The 17,453-nt window shown below is 42.7% G+C and overlaps 1 protein-coding gene across 1 annotated transcript; it reads right to left on the minus strand.

Annotated features, from left to right (window-relative positions):
- Positions 1-4,557: 4,557 nt before the first annotated feature.
- On the minus strand, positions 4,558-13,897 carry fam131bb (family with sequence similarity 131 member Bb). The gene is made up of 6 exons (XM_073485968.1): positions 13,795-13,897; positions 11,970-12,194; positions 11,654-11,794; positions 9,264-9,577; positions 7,298-7,564; positions 4,558-5,706 (listed from the first exon to the last, which is right to left on the minus strand). Exons 1-6 carry the CDS (start codon positions 13,889-13,891, stop codon positions 5,497-5,499), a joined length of 1,254 nt encoding a protein of 417 aa, XP_073342069.1. The 5' UTR covers positions 13,892-13,897; the 3' UTR covers positions 4,558-5,496.
- Positions 13,898-17,453: the final 3,556 nt, after the last annotated feature.

Here is a 17,453-nt window from a genome sequence, read left to right on the forward strand (position 1 = left end):
CACATACACTGGCCTCGCCTGTCTGTTTCTCTCTCACAGCAATGTTATCTGCTTTCTCTTCGTCAGGAGTAAGTTTTATAAAGTCGCCTAAAAAACACACTGCTCTGGATTTTTTTCACTTATCACAGCAGGTGAACCGATTCTGCAGGAAGCTCGTTGTTAATTATGTAGACTATCAAAACCAACATGCACTGTACCACATCACAACAACCAGGTGTACCTACAAGCTTGTACAAAACAACAGCAGAAGTAGGTCTAGCATAAAATAGGAGAGGTCGCTCTCGTTATCTTGGATGGATGAAAATAAAATAGCTAAAAATGCTAAAATGGGTCACCAGATACACCTGGTCAGCCCGCCCAAGTAAAGTCTATGTGTGGGAAACACTGGTAAAGTTTCTATAACTTTTATAACTTTACTGTACAGAGTCAAATCTGCCCCAAACTTCACATGTTGGATAAGAGTCCCGGCCTAAAGACGCTGATATGCCAATATTCTGTTACAGTAAAAGCGCCACCAAGTGGCAACAGGAAACTGCATTTTTCTATACTTCTTACGACAGCCCCTGCGGCTAGTTTGATGCACATGCATGGAATACAAAAAAGTCTCCTTGTGCCACAACCTCAACCCAACAGAAAATCAGCCATTTTGATTTTTTCCGCACATATTTGACTATTTGCACGTGTTGTATTTTAACAAACTCCTCTTACATTTTTAACCTGATCGATGTCACATTTTCACAGGCCAACCTTAACAGCTTTGTGATCTAAACTGATTAAAATCTTGAGTTTTTGTTGAACGGTGTGACCATGGCAGCACGGGGAAGGTCGATGATTGGCCGTAAAACAGGAAGTTGTTGTAAGTCCGCTGCAAAGCTTCACAGCAAAGCAGCATTCAAATAAGTTTAGGACCTTAGGGCTTCAAGAGACTTGGATTATGCTAAACGAGCTGTGCAGAAACATTTTATGTTTGGTTATTTTTTTTGGTTGTTTTTTTACATTTTAAAGCATGTCCCCATCTACTCCAGTTGGTTAGGAGAATGCTACAACGCTGTTTCGCTGTGAGGCTCCAGAAAAGATTTGTGGACTACGCAACCTCACCTGACTTTCAATCGGAATGAGGTTGAGTAGATAATCACTTAAATTTCTTTTTTGGGTGAGCTTTTCCTTTAATCCTGGATATTATTTAATCTCACCTGTGCATGAAGCAAAACCTCCCACCCACACAGGTTTGACTTTAGTCTAAACCCTTAATCTGTCATAAACAACTAATACAAATTTGACCTGATGGTGATGCTAAATGAAAAGTCAGAAGATCACCAAAAAATATTACAACCCATCTTGAAGGTGGCATTAATGTCTCCACCAAATTTCATGCCAATCCATCCAATAATTATTGGGATATTTCAGTCTGGACCAAAGTGGTGGAGTAGCAGACAGATATGCTACTAGTGTGGCTTTAAAAGAAATCTCTGTACCGGTGAAAAACCACAGTGATAGTGTTCCAGTATTCAGACTTTAAAAGCGAATATCTCTGAGCATCTACACAGTTTTGTCCTGTGAAGGTCAACAGTGTATTTCAGTCTTTGATTCCTATGTGAGCCTGAACAAATAAGCAGCCAGTCCCTGTAGAGGAGGCCTGTCTCTGAGAATTTGTCATTAATATTCTCCTGGCATAAAATCCCTGATAAAGACTGGAGAGGAATGTTTTTTGGAAAAGCCTGACAGGCTGGATTACACTGCTGCCAGGTCCTTGGTGACTGCTGTTTTGTCTGACAAGCACCAATGAGTTGGCCAGAGACAGCGGCTGCCGCCAAACACGGTTAAAAAAAGACACATCACACGTGTTAAGGCTCGAGAGAGAAAGGGGTGAACGTGTGAGAATGTAATTATTTACACCCTGGAAAAGATATCCACACATGTGCACAAGAAAATGCCATTTGTTGGTTTGTTTATTTGCTCTTTCTCCACCAGAGGAAAAGAAGAGGAGACAGGTAGAGGAGCTGGAGGGGGAGGGGAGGGAGGTCGCAGGAGGTTCTGTCGTGCAGGAAAAAGGAGGAGAAACAGGAAGAAACAGAGTTGTTGACAGAGGAAGAGAGAGAGAGTGGGTTGGGGGCGGGACCACGTGGAAGAACCGTCCTGTGACAACCGTCCAACGAGCATGCATAGGTGTGAGTGTCATGAGTGCACACTGGTATCACCAGTCACACTGCCTCATTTCAGAACAAATAAATCCAATTTTATACAGACTTTTACAGAAGCCATCCAATTTTTTTACAGCATTTTTTTTTACAGCAGTTACTTGTTTTGCGACACATTTCCAAATTATATCTATGTTACATGTCTGATTGCCTCAAATCCCCTTTGGTTGATGTGAAAAGGTAATTTTTTTAACATTTTTTTTATTTTTTTTATCAGGCAGTGATTCTTCCAACAAGACAGCAGACAACTTACTGTACACTGACAGACAGAAAGACATACAGACGGACACGAATATACAGAACAGATACAAAGAGATAGAAAGAGAGAGAGAGTCGAAGGAGAAAGGCAGAGGACCAGAAGCAGATTTTGAGCGTCATGCCTGCAGACAAGTTACCGTTTACTCTTGGAAGATGGCAGTAGAATCATACAAAAAGAGGAACTCAATCGCAAACCAGTCGTTTTTAACAAAGATGTGATCAGTAAACCTTAACATCCACAGAAATATATTTGGCTTCTTGTTATTAGTTTATTCATTCATTGAGATTTTGATAAACGAAAAAAAGAAAAAAGGAAAGCGATAAGATCACCCAAATTGAAGCAGTTTCTTTTCATCCTCCTGTGATCTCTTTTTAGCCAAATTAGCCTTGCGGTTGTTGCGATCAGCAAATATAAAGCATCAGTCTTCCCACAACATTATGTCTTTAAAGCCGAGTGACTCATAAAGAAAAAGATACTGCTCCCAGAAGGGTTGTTACCTACATGAAAGTATAGACTCTGTACAAGCTGTCACATTACTCCTCCCCGCCAAGTAATTGTTCAATAAATAAATGAATATGTGCCATTGTGTAAAGACATTCTGTTTGCAGTTTTGAGCCCTCTCGAGTCACTAAGCAGGGGTCCTTGGAGTGAAATAAAATGATGATAGGTTTGTTATAATTGAGAGCTGCCAAACTATCCACCTCTAATCTCTCAACAAGGTGTCAGGGTGTGTTTTTTTTCCTTGGTGTTAAAGTGCTCAAAACCACACTGAGACGAGACTGCTTTACGACCATGACACCTATTCCAACTTATACTGGAAGGGATTTTCAACAAGTCAGTAGAAAAATAAACATTGTCCCCCAACATTGCATAAAGAAGCAATCAATAAATAAATTCATTCAAGTCAATAAACCGTTATTTTTTATATATATATATATATATATATATATATATATATATCTTGAAAGTTTTCTCACACAATCATCAAAGTGGGAGGAGAAGGTGCTCCCCGACAGAGAAAAGATGAAAACAGTGGTGGTGTGTTGTTGTTGTAAAGTTTGTCAGTGAGTTCTTGACTTTATAACTCCTCCTCCTCCTCTTCCTTGTCGCTGGGAAACACCCATCCTTCCTCAGGCGAACGAAAAACAAAAAAAGTAAATGAAAACATGCTTCCTCAAACATCATTAATAATCACTATCACGCTCCAGGCAGCTGCTTCACAGTAATCACGACGAGCAGGAAGACACCGATCTGTTTCGGCTCTAGTGTTCAGTCCCCAGTCTTCTGTCCTATTCCCTGATTGGCTGATTGAGCGGCAAACGGGCTGTAATTTCCCTCCCGTGTAGCTCAGACCTACTACTGTTCTTGGACTTGGAGCGATCGGCTCTATTTACAACACAAACATTCCTCTGTTTCCTTTGCCTTTGAGTGACCGTACACATGAGGAAATACAACAACAACAAACAAAATCAGGCCTAAAGTGTGAGCTCGAGAGCAATCCCAAAATAAAGCGGGACTGAGAAGTGTAAAAAAATAAAGAAATCATACTGTAGTAGAACAGTTGTGACTGTAGGTGAGAGGCGATTCTTATATACTCTATTTACATCTATATGACAGGGCTGACACTGGGCAGTTGGGAAGCCAGTGTTTTGCCTGCCTATTGCTGGTTACAATTTAGATATTTGTGTGTGTTTCATGTGTGTGTGTGTGTGTGTGTGTGTGTGTGTGCAGTGGTGGTGAGCAAGCATCTATTTTCCAACAGCTCCCTCCCACATGTTTAAAAGACTCGACTTGTTTATCTTTGTCTGATTCTGTCCCAAGTGGAGACATCAAAAAAAAACATCGCTCATGTACTGCCGTCTGTCCGTCTTCCAGTACATTCAGATAGTGGTTATCATCCTCAATTTACCGCGACTACGTCTATGGAGAAAAGCAGCTGAGGGTTTGTGTTGTTAAGTGGCTCGGTTTTGGTTGCTGAAAGCTTTCAGAGTGGGTACTGGGGTTAACGTCAGCTGTCCAAAGGCAACCTCTGATCTGTTGGATTGCATCAGTGCAAAAGAGATTCGCTTTATGCAGCTCTTGTCTTTTATTTCACTCGCCGCTCACGGCCCACCTTGGAAACTATGGTTCAGTGCAAAGTCTATACAGTGCTGTATAGTACAGGTACTCCATAGTGCTCTGAAGAAACATGCATACAGAGAGACAGAGTAGGAAGCACACTATCTTACAGTACAATCCTTATCTGTGCAGAGTTCAGTGTGTGCAGTCAGCAGGACGGGCCTGTCCCTGGGTTGTGCCTCGGGCATCCTGGTGCCACAACATCATAGAAGGATTAATTTTGGAGGGTTAATCTGCATTTCACTGAAATGCTGACATTTTCGGAGCCTACTTTAATTACACGTGAGATCTTCTGGGTTGCCATTATTAAAGTATACTGTGTGTGTTTGATGCAACAGGGAAATTAATTTGATTAAACACTAATATGTTGAGTGACAGCTGTAAACAGAGTAGTTCCCCCGGAGGAAAACTGTCATATCTTATCATACACTTATACATAGATTTTTGTCTCGTTCTTTTTTGTTGATTTATTACAAAATTATTCTTATTATAATGTTTTATTATGATAGATTTTCATTATTATTATAAGACGATGACAGGGTCGAGTTGCTTGTCTTCATAAAAAGCATGCATGTTTCCGTTCCCCTCCTCTTCATCTCAACTTGGTTTCATTTCACCTGATGGAAATGACTCGGACAGTTGGTGCTCCTCCTCCTCCTCCTCTTCAGTGTCTCCGTTACCTTTGGGATGTAAGGCTTTCAATAATAATAGGTGTCCTTTGTTGCATCAGCTCCTGTCTCACTGAGAGTCCACTTCCAGATCTGTTTCTCACCATTTTGAAGAATTCATCTCGCAACCAAAAAGTGGTGTTTTTGATACCTGAAAAGGAACAGATTAATAGATATATATTGTATTATTACGCTCATTCCTCGCTGACTCCCCGGTCAGTTTGTAATAAGGAGTCTTTTGACAGCCAGGAACTCAGTTGGTTGCCACGGAAGCGTCTGGCCCATCCTCGTCCCTCTCCTCTCGCGTCTGAACGAGGCCGGAGGTGACATCGGAGGCCTTCCGCTCCGTGAATAGCTCTGCAGGCGGTTGCCCCGGACTACTGCCTCCAGAGGCATCCCCTTGTTGCGTGGGCGGAGTCAACGTGGCCGACTCTGGCTCCATGCACAGTGTCACCTCTTCCTCCTGATCAGGACACACACAGAAGGCTAAGTCAGACCAGGTCACACACACAAGCTGTTTAGTTTACAGCCATACTGGTAATCTTGCAGGTTTTATCACATTAACTTTAACTCTTTTATTATTAACATTACTGCCAACTGAGTTCCACAGGTTTATTGATTGATTTTCTATCATTCAGGCAACCAGCAGAGCTCGAGTTTCACAGGAAAAGACTTCCCAGGCTTGAAATGGGCAATCCATCACAGTTGACATTTAAGATGAAAATTTAGCGGTCATTATTGTTGGTTTGCTAAATCACATCTGCCATAGGAAGCTGCTGAAAAGAAGGAGAAAAAGTTAAGATGAATTCTCGAAAATATTGTTATCATGAATTCTTTTGGCCACGATAAACATCCAGTGGAAATCTGACATTGTGACAGCCCTACTCTGAACAGAAACTCTCAGTCCTGCTGTGTGTTTAGCTCTGTTGTAAGCTATTAGCTCCCTTAGCCAAACACACCACAGGACTGCCCACGAGCAGAAAGCAGCTAACAGTTAACTAGCTCTCTTCCTGCCGATTGTTTGTTTACAATGTAGCATTTTTTGGCGAAAAGATATGGTGCATCCCAAGTTCGTTGTGAGTTTACTGCATCCTTTTGGATTTTAATACGTCCGATCTTTCATAGGTCTTCCGCCGAGAGCCAGCTATTGATAGTAACTACAATAATCAGAGCTGCTTGTTTTAAGCACATTTTCTATCATCCCTGGGACGCAGGGAGGCCGTTAGTCTCAAGCCCTGTAACACTGAGCTTCTGTTAGCATCACCAGTGTTATTTTTAACAACTCTTTAAAGCTCCCGTCAGAGTCACAAAAGACATTATGCAACTCTTTTAACAGGCAGTTTAGTGGGTGGAAGTGCTTTTTCATGAAGGTTGCTGGTCAGAAGTCAATTCCTAAGTTTCCCTGCAAGAACAATTAAAAACGGTTTTCAAACCATTCTTACGCAACAGATACATGACTGATGACTTACTGTAGAGGTGACTGATCACTGCAAGTTGATGTTGATTTTCATTTTCAGCAATGGTGGTTGTTTGATAACTAATACACATGATCCTACGCAACTTCACAACATCATCAAACTCCGTCATTTGTTATTGTTTTGATTGCGAGATGCCTGCTGACAGAAATGACATACTGTGGGTCAAAATAACCAAAAAAACGCTCACCACAACTTCTCAGATCCCAAGGAAGCTATTACTTGTTTTGTCCAGCCAGCAGCCCATAACCAAATCAATTTACAATAATATAAATCAAAGTAGCAGCAGATCTTCACAGTTGCTTGATGGCTTTAGTGATTATCACAGCATTAATTAGTGCTCTGTTGATTGTTTTTTATCCCACTGGCATGAATTGAAACCAACCCTTACCAATGCCGAAATGACTGGAAATAAATCTTTACAACTTATTTAAAAAGTAATTAAATCATAGATGATTTGTGGTTAATGGAATAAAACCACCAGCATGGACTTTCACAGTGCTTGCTCAGCACTTCACAGATCAAATATTAAACACTGAAGATGTAATTTTATGTCATCTAACCCTAAATTCACCTCACCTTGACCTCCTCCTCCTCCTCCTGCTGCTCCAGTAGCGGCGAATGTTCTGTTCCCACCATGTCGTCTCCAGAGGGGACGCAGAGGCTCGGCTCCACCACCGCCGACACACCCATGTAACCACCAGCCTCCGTCGGATAGGCCTCCATCTGGCCCGTGTTCCACAGATCGACCAATGGTGGGTGAGCAGAATGGACCAGACTGTGGATGGTACTGTTAGGCGTCGCTTGCAAAGAGTGGTTGGCACTGTGCAGCCTGTGCTCCAGCGACTGCAAACACAGCGAGGAGGAGGTAGAGTTAGAGGCAGAGCTGAGATCTGCTGCTTGTTTGCTCGACACCTGTTTTCTAACTCAGGTCTATTTTCTGAGTCAGAGGTGACACAGTGTCAAGCAGTCTGACAAAACACACAAAGCTTCATGTCGGCAGCCAAGAAAAAGGGATTAGGAAGGCAATACAGTGAACAGTTTACAGTGCGACGCTGTCTGACTATGCCAGTGATCAATACTGCTTTTCCTTGTGTACAGGAGGAGATTATTAATGAATATATGAGATTGAGGCTTATCATTTCATTTTTTGCTCCAACTAAGCAAGAACTAGTGTTTTTGTTAGTTATTAAAAGTCCCATATTATGCTGATTTTCAGGTTTATACTTGCTTACACGCATTAATGTAAAAAATAAACACTACTTTTCTCATGCGGTCCATTGCTGCAACATCTCTATTCACCCTCTGTCTGAATGCTTCGTTTTACCGCCCTCCTCCCAAAAGGCCCAGTCTGCTCTGATTTGTCAGCTCTCACAGGCCTGAGCAGGCACCGCTCACCATGTTTCTGCATCAGCTCCGCCAGTGTTTTTGTAACCACGGCCATGCTGGGGGGGCGTGGCTGAGGGCGGCGACTGTATGGTTGTGACATCACAAACTAATGGAAGTCTTGACAGCTCGTTTAAAGGCACAGGCTGTGTGCATTTCTCTGCGGATTGAGCCTTTTGATACTTTCATAGGATTTATATATCACCTGGACCTGTTTTATAATCAAAAAAATATCTCACCCTCTATCATATGGGACCTTTAAGTTATTAAGTAGGTGGGTTAGGGACGAGACCTTCCCGTCTCTCTCAGTTGCCTATACAAGCCTATGGCCGATTTGTTTAAGTTGTGTAATGCTGCTGGACTGTGGATTTCTTTTTAAAGGACTCAAATCGCATTGTACGGAACAATCCAAAGGATGTGACATTATAAATGTTCTTGAGTGCCTCGTCTCAGTGCCTCTCTCCCCTCCACCAACGTTGACTAAGTTTAGTCAGAGGTTTCACAGATTCCCTTTAAACCAAAGTAAATATTAATTCACTTTATTCTCTTTACTATAAATGTTAAATTGTGTGCTTGCCTCTATGCAAATTTGACATTTTAGCATTTTCAGCAGAGCTGCTGTGCTGTGACTCTTGAGGTTACACCCATCAATTAATCAGCAAGTATTTTGAACACATATAATTAATACCAAATTACTCCTTCCTTTCCAGGAATCTTATTAAGATATTTATTCAATTATTTTGTAGGTGTGTAGACTATAATTATAGGTGTTTGCTTTGAGACACGTTAAAAACATTGAAAAAACAACAAAAAAAGAAAATAAGAAAAACCTTGAGTTAAGATCATTTTGTCTTGCTACTATTTCCAAGGTCAAAAGTGAACTCTCAATTCTCAACTCCCTCTCAATGTCTCTTTTTAGGCAAGTAAAGACCTGGGAGTTACATATTTTTCTATGGACATAAAGGATCATGTGTCATAACATAAAAATAATCCGGTTTGATTTACAAGGGTACCTGTCTGAATTCTCAGGTGCTCACAGTTTATGCATAATTGGAGTGACTTAGAGCAACAGTAAACATGCTTACATACTAAATGTCAACTCCATGTCATCTTGTATCTCACAGGGGTTAAACTGTCACACTCAGACGTGAGACTCCACCTGTTGTTGCTGATACTGCAGGAGCTGCTGTTGCTGGTAGTGCTGGATCTGCTGGATCTGCTGCAGCTGTTGTAGTTGACTCTGCTGCTGAAGAGTGAACTGCTGCTGCTGCTGTTGCTGCGACAGGAAGTGAGCAGCTGCCTGTCCGTCATACCCTTCAGTCCCCATAATGTAGGAGCCAGTAGGGGGAGTCGCCACCACGGAGGGATCGTTGTTTATCGGCTCCCAGGCATCCGAGGAGGAGAGGCAGTAGTGGCCCTGGGAGACGTACGTGTGAGGCCACACCTCTGCTGAGGAGTGATGCAATATCTGATCTGGAAAAAATGAAAAAGACAGCAGCTGCTATTAGAGCAAAACAGATTTATGATATGATCTTCAAAATATGAAGAAGAAGTCCTGATGCCATACTGCTGATTTTTGCAATAGCTTAATCCCAAAAACACCTTTGTCGATTTCGTAAAACATCAGCATTTTATTTCAGCTTAATCCAGCCTCTAATGACCGACTGCTGATATAATTTGAAGGTTTAAGGAGTAAATCATATCTATAATTGTGTTGGGGTAATCTGGTTTCAGCTGTTATCATGCAGCTCAGAACTGTTCGGCGCACAGCAAACTGAATCAGTTTGAGTTTTGGCTTTGATCTGGCCTGCTGAACAGTTTGACTGGGAGCTAAATCAAAGACCTCAGCAGAAAAAAATCTGCACACTGGCTGAATAAGTGTTTTGACAGAAACTCTCCTAGATGGACTGAATACAGTTTGAACACTGGCACACCTTTCACTGTTGATTCATGGCTCGTGTCAAACTGTATAGTGCAGACATAGCTTTGATTTGCTGTCGTTTATCTTTCTCTCAAGAGGAGAGGTAAAAAATGGGTCAGAGAGTAAACACAGCCTCACATTTTTCTCCCTCTGCTAAAAGTTTGTCCGACTAAAAATGATGAGATAATCTTATTCAAATGAATTAATGAAACATCACACCCTAAGGCGTTTTTTTCTGGGGTTTTTTCACAACGAGAAAAAGTTTGCACACAGAGAAGATAGTGCTGTGGAGTAAAAATATCAAAAATTGCTATTCATACAGATGCGGTGCACAAGTTTACCTTCCAACAGTCCATGTTGGAGAATGTGAAATTAATAATGAGCGAACCCTCCAGCCTGGAGAGAGAAGATGGAACAGTATGTTCTCATTACTAAGCGTCGTGACACATGCTATACTGCAAGCTGCTGCTCTGCACCTACACAAACATTTGACACAGCTGTTTTAATGCTGGCCATCATTAATACTAATGATGGAATATTTACAGTATTTACTCATAATGAATATTAAATATACACTATTACACTATTTCTTTCAAGTGCAAGCATTGTTTTGATGTGCTTGTACTTTACTTGAATATCTACATTTAATGCTACTAATAATTATACTATAATTATAGTATAATTATATTGCACTTTTTACTCCACTACATTTATCTGACAGCTTTTTTTTGGTATAAAGTTTAAATATTAAGGTACAAGACACATGATCAGGTGATAAAATTTGATTCACTGTTTTATATTCAACTACCTACAACAGTAAATAAAGTAGAAAAAATGATGATATCTTGGCCCAGCTGCAACATAACATCCTGCATACACAGCACTTCATCAACAATAATAATCCATTATGATATAATGACTAACGACCTAATCATCATCTTTAGGTTACAACTTTATTTTGAAACTCCCCTGGCAGTTGCCTTTTCTGTCTAAGCGCCCCTCCTTCCTAAAGATTTGAACAGTGCCAGAGCCGTTGAGTAGAAAAAGCAATGGCGGATAATGGAGCCTCACTTAAGTTAGCTGCAAATACTAGCAGCCCAGTACTGTAAATCAATCATTAAAAAAAATAATAAATTAACCACCAACTGCCAAACTTTGTACTTCTGTCTCTCTGTATTCATGCATTTAAATTGCCTGCTTACAACTTCCTTGAACTATCTGAAGTCTCTGTGAATGCCCTCTCATCTCGGAACATAAACTTGGTACACGAGTTGCTGAATTGACATCATATGATGCTGAAACATGGCGGACGAAAGTAAAGATTGCGCGATAGTAAGAAACTTTTACCAAAGTCATGTATTGTACAGTCACTGTATCATTTCCTTTGCTCTTCCTTATCACTCAAATACTGGAAACAGCTGTCAACGTGTTGTTTAAACGCTCGGAGTGATAAAATGCAAAATGACTTCTCTTTGGCGTCCATGTTGCTCCCACGTTCTAACACACCAAAGTCGGAAGACCGATTTCCCAACACGGGAAGTGGGACCATCCGAGGAGCATGTGAATGCAGCATTAGATTGTCAGATTCCTAAACACAAGCTTCCTCAGCCATATTTGTAGCCCTTTACCTCGACTGGTGATGCTCTCCTGGTTGACCTCGCTCAGATGGGCCACGCTGCCCTGGTTTGAGCCCGACCGCGGACTCTCTCCATCCATCGATGACCAGGCCAGGAGCGTTGCCTCCGAGATCGCAAACTGCTGCAGGATGCCTGAGGTCAGAATTCAAAGGACGAGCCAGGATCATTGTGAGGGCCTGCATGAAACTTAATTGGCTGAATAACTGGCATAAATCCCAGAAAGTGAGGTGATGAGCACATAATTCTGCTGATGACAGTTAACAGGCTCTGTGGAGCGCCTGTCCTCCTCTGTGTGTGTGCTTCCAACCTGCAGTGAAACGAGCCTCCTTCTCCCCGTCGCTGAGGTCACTGTAGGCATCGTTCTCCAGCCGCCGCTCCTTTTCCCGCTCCTGGGTCGTGATGCGGGCCTGCGGGATGCCGCCTGCGCCCACCGTCTGCATGCCCCAGTTTTGCCATTCGATCATGTGGGCAACACGACCCTGGGCCATGGCCGTAGGCTTGGTCACTCTCTCCTTCATGGTGCGGGTCACCCCTGGGAAGAAGAAACAGAAAGGAAGGACAAAAGATAGACAAGTTATCATGGAGTGTGTGTTGCTGTTTGGTCCTGGATGCTGTGATGACTTATGGAACTATGGATGTCCAGTAGGGTTAGACTGATTAACTGGTTTGGCAACTGGGGGGATATGATTGTGAGTGTTGTTGAATCGTGTATGATTACTTTGTTGCTGAATTGTGGGATGTTTTTGGCATAGAAATTGTCTTTTTTTTAAAGGCGTAGTATGTAGTTTTATGGACTGGTATCTTTTTATGCCCAAACAAACTAAATAAACAAACTTAGCACTCTTAGTTTTCATGACTGAATAAACTGAATAAACAAACTGACCTTAAAGGACAACACAATTTCTTGCTGTTTTACTTTGTTTACATTTGGCGGACCCTGCCACCTTTTTTAAGCTTCAAATTCAAGTTTGAATTTCTTCTCCAAAACTACATAGTGCCCCTTTAAATAGTGAATATTAGCTTAAAATATCAACTATTGGCAGCTTCAATGAAGATAAAACCAGTTCAGAAAAACATAATCAGTCTAATCCTACTATTCAAATGTCTGTAGTTTAATGAGGGGCTTCGTGAACATGGATTAGGAGAAACGCTAAATGACAAGGGTTGTGGAGGTGACATTCGAGTGTTTAATGAGACTGAGCCATCGTCTGTACAGGGAGACGAGGAGGGAATGGACGTGTCTTGTCTGACAAAGGTGCATCGTGGGATGGAATAGGTTAATTGGGGTGAGGTGGCGATATGGCATGAGTAATGAGAGGTTGGCTTGTTGACATGATAGCTTTCACACCTCTGCTAAGCTGCGCTGGGTAAGCAGAAAACTGCTCTCTTTCTCCTCTCTGACTGTCTGAGAACTCATGCAAACACTGCAGAGCCTACAATTTTTTTTAAAGAAGCATTACATTTCCCCCTGCCGAGCTAACACCAGCTGATATCTGCAGAATGGCTGTGCTCCATATTTCAAGTGACCCACACATGATGACACACACTGTAAATCCCTGGTTGTTTGATTCTCTCTGATGGTGGCGCATGGAGATGAGATTTATGAATAAATTATGGGAATAAATTATGGGACAAATCAGTACCACACCACACAGTGCAGCAGCTGCACTACACTTCACTGTACTGTAATACATTTCAAATAAACTGCACTGCACAAACAAAACTGGATCAAACCAAAACCACTGCTTTAAAAGAACGCACTCCACTACACTGCACTGAAATCTGTTTAACACGGCACTTTACACAGTTCAAAACATCCAGACTAATACTTGTTCAGGACACCACAACTGCACAACCACTTAACACAAAGAAAAAACTACACTTCCCACTCACCACTCACCTTTTCTTAGAGCAACAAGCTGTATGACGATGCACTATGTGTGTGTGTGTTGTGTGTTTGAGGCTCATTTAATTCCATCAATGACTCATGAGGAGCCATTGACAAGTGATATCCCAGCGTGGAGAGGAAGTGATACAGGGGAACCCGTTTCGGGTACCATGCTGACTCCAGCGCCCGCTGAGGGGCGGAGCCAACATGGGGTCGGTTTACCAGTTACAGCACAGACACACACCTGACACACCTGACAGAGAAGACTTAGCCAGAGCGCCGATGCCGTAGGCGTTTGAGTTCCTCTTGAGCCGAGGCAGGATTGACGTGGTGTCTTCCATAGACAGCTAGAGGGAGAGAAGACAGAGGAATGGAGGAGGGGAAAAAAGGAAAAGGATAGTATGGGAAGTGTGACGGGGCACACAGAGACGTCGAGACAGTGTGTGTTAGAGAGGGGTGAGTGGAGAGGAGAGGTGATGAGATGTCGAGTTAATACAAAAGATAAAAATCTGCATTACCCAGACCCTGATCCCCAGTTACTTTATTTTACTCTGCACCAGTAAGTGGTTCTGATTGTGCTCACTACCGTGCACCACTACGATAAACCGAACTGTAAGGCCGAGGGGGTTGTGAGGGGGAGAAGAGCTGATTGCTTAAGGGCGAGATAAATCAAAACAGGTGAAAAAAAGAAATCAAAAAGAGGGAAAAAGGAGGTAGTAGATGAAGGAATGGTGTCACAACACTTACATTGATTCCTTCCCATGAAAATTCTGAACGTCCATGCTGAGGAAGAGAAATAGGAGGAGAGAGGGATGGGGAAAGAGTAAGAAGAGTGACAGGACAGAGAGAACATTGACATGCATGGGAGGGAAAGTGGGAGAAGACAAAGAGAGGAGGGACAGAGGGGGGAGCGCACATCAGACATGCAGAGGAGGAGGAAAAAATTAAGAGAAGGGTGAGGGGAGAGACAGATACACAGGATTTTCCAGGAACGAGGAAGGCAAGAGTCAAGGACCAGAATGACAAGGAGAAGGGAGGGGATTAAACAGGGGATCAGTAAATTTGCTTAGTTATGTATAGCAGAGTGAATACGCTACGGATGAATGAGTCTCCTCTCTGGTTACATGTGCTGCCAAAAACACTGAAAGCCAGCGGAAAATTGTGTGTGTGTGTGAGAGAGAGATGTCAGTGAGGCGTCGAACGGTATCTGATGCTGCAGACAGACAGACAGGGGACTGAGGCTAACAGGAGGAAGGGCACTGTGTGTGTGTGTGTGTGTGTGTGTGTGTGTGTGTGTGTGTGTGTGTGTGTGTGTGTGTGTGTGTGTGTGTGTGTGTGTGTGTGTGTGAGAAGGCAGATGCTGGGGACAAAGCAGATAAGCAGCAGCCTCTGCCACACCGTTCCTCTCTATCAGCTGGGTTGACACTAACTAGACTGGGGACACTGGTGGGTTAGTGGCTGTGCTGAAATGTGTTCACCTTCCTGTCCATCTTACTGGAAACATCCCACAGGTCCCCACACATGCTGTAAATCCTGTCCAACTGTGCTCTGCTTAGAATTTGGCTCTTTAGTTTTCCTAGCCTGTCTCAATTTTTCTATATTCAACACCCTGCAATGTAAACAGCAGTGGGCGAAGAGGCACTTAGATCGCTCAAAGGAAGATATAGTTTGACCCTTATTATATTCTTTAGCGTTAGATGAGAAGATTGGTAGTACTCTTATGTTTGTACAGCAAATATGAAGCTGGAACCAGCAGCTCATTAGCGTAGCCTAGCATAAAAAAAGGGAACAGGGGAATAGCTAGCCCGACTGCCCAAAGCTGACAAAAAATACAATTTCAGCATGTCTAAAGCTCACTTATTAAAGCAACATTATGTAACTTTTTTGCCTGAAAAAATAACAGCTTCAGAATCATGTTGATGGTACAGTGTCTTGTAATAGGGTGAATGGTGTCTCTGTCTCAGCCACTCCGCCCCCCTAACACTTGTTTCTGCACTATGTAACTTCAGTGAGAGGGTAGGATCAAAGTGTTACATACATGTTTGCTTCAACATACAAGTTTCAAGACGCAACATTGTTATGATGTACACTACACTACGTCTGACAAATTGTTTTGTATTTACGACAGTGGTGTTGCACTGAGGAAGGAAGCTGCTCTGTAGTCTGGTGCTGCAGCAGCTGATACCTCTGTCCTGCCAGATGGCAGCAGAACAAACGGTTTACAACATAACAATTTATTGTTGGCCTTATTAACGAGCTATATCTTGCTCTTGGCTTATTACAAAGACTTGACATAATGAGGCAGTGGTGCTCAAACCACATTTGTCCACAGGAATCGCCAGAATCAACAGAAAATTCAAGTTCCTTGTAGCTGCTTTAATTAGTGAGCTTCAGTTGTGCTGGTTGGCAGATTTTGTTAGCTTTGGACAGAGTCAGGCTAACTATTCCCCCCTATTTCCAGTCTTTATGCCAAAACAGAAATGTTTCATATTTGGGGAGTTTTTCCTCACTCTACTCAATGATCTAAGGACAGACGTTGTTGATTGTACGGATTGTAAAGCCTGCTGAGGTGTTGTGATTTGTGGTTTTGGGCTATATAATAAAATTGACTTGACTTTAAACCAGTACTCATTGTGTAATACTGTCATGCGCATTAGGTTAACATGTAAACGGCATTTTAGTGTTGAGGCTTGTTGAGGTTGTGCTCATATTTAGCTACTTTGTATACGTTTCTGTGGTGTAATCTATAAGAATCGTATATTTTGTACATTCATTTTACATTTCTAATGTCAAATTTTAATCAAGTATCTAAAGCTGTCGTATGTTTATATATTTCCCTCTCAAAAATGTAAAGAAAAGGTAATTCAATGCTGAGTGACACAATGAGGCAGCGCTCACAGTCTCCATCATCTACATGCAGCGTGTGTCCAGATAGCTCATCTTAATCGATATCGGCCTCTTCCCGTTCTTTTTCTTGTAATTCTATTCTTTGCTCCCACTTCCTCGCTCTCTGATGCTCCGCTCATCTCTCTCTCTCCTTCATCCTCTCCCTGCACAGGAGTGGGTGTGATGAGAGATTTAACACACTTGAGTGGTTGAGCTGGGCCCCTTGAAGCAGCTTTTCCTATGTTCCTTCCAATAGCCCTGACAACACTGTGTGTGTGTGTGTGTGTGTGTTTGTGTCTGGTTGTTTCTTTCCTCTCAGTTGGACCGAAGGGCATTCTGGGGCACTGTGCATAAATAAATGATGGAATCAGTCCACAGTGCATTTGTTGAAAAAGTAGAGTTCTCTGCATTTTAGTCCAAAATGGTTCCCGCTCCTGTGTCCTGTCTCAGGGGGATCAGTTTTAGAATAAGGGATCAGTATAGCAGCAGGAGAGGAGAGGAGAGGAGGGAGGAGGAGGAGGACGAGGAGGAGGATATAGTAATGGTGTGTAAGAAGTTGGAGAAAGAGAAAGTGATGCCTCTGCTGTTTTACTTTGAACCAACACTGAGCAGCGACTCTGTTTGATGGACATCAAGCAACAGACGTCATTGCACCAGCAATGAGCCAACCGAACCAGCGACTGTTCAGTCTTCCGGCTACACCGCCCCACCTCGTGCAGGGAAGCGTAGCGGAAGTTAAGCGACTGACATTGACGTGATGTGTGCCACTCTACTAATCTACGAGCGTAAGCGCGGGCACCTTGAGGGTACCACAGAGAGCTGGTTGGCTGAGCTGCTGTAGCTCGTCACGTACAGCAACTGCAGGTTTTAAATCAGCAGCCATGTTGGCTCCTCAGGTGGAGTGTCAACAGTCCACTGTCAGAGGAAGTCAACAAGAGGGGCGAGCCATTGCTGAAGACTTACCTGCTCCCCATCCTTCTGGACTGGCACGCCATCTGCCGCTGAGAGGAGGGTAAA

This window comes from Pagrus major, chromosome 17 (genome assembly GCF_040436345.1).
Source record: "Pagrus major chromosome 17, Pma_NU_1.0".
NCBI lineage: Eukaryota > Metazoa > Chordata > Actinopteri > Spariformes > Sparidae > Pagrus > Pagrus major.

What these genes read in the sequence shown, in the direction of transcription:
- fam131bb (XM_073485968.1), bottom strand. Translation starts at nt 13,891, where the DNA reads ATGGAAGACACCACGTCAATCCTGCCTCGGCTCAAGAGGAACTCAAAC. An exon ending in TTCTCTGTCAGGTGTGTCAG is followed by an intron (nt 12,195 to 13,794) that starts GTGTGTGTCTGT and finishes TCTTCTTCCCAG; the next exon opens with GGGTGACCCGCACCATGAAG. An exon ending in GGAGGCTCGTTTCACTGCAG is followed by an intron (nt 11,795 to 11,969) that starts GTTGGAAGCACA and finishes TTCTGACCTCAG; the next exon opens with GCATCCTGCAGCAGTTTGCG.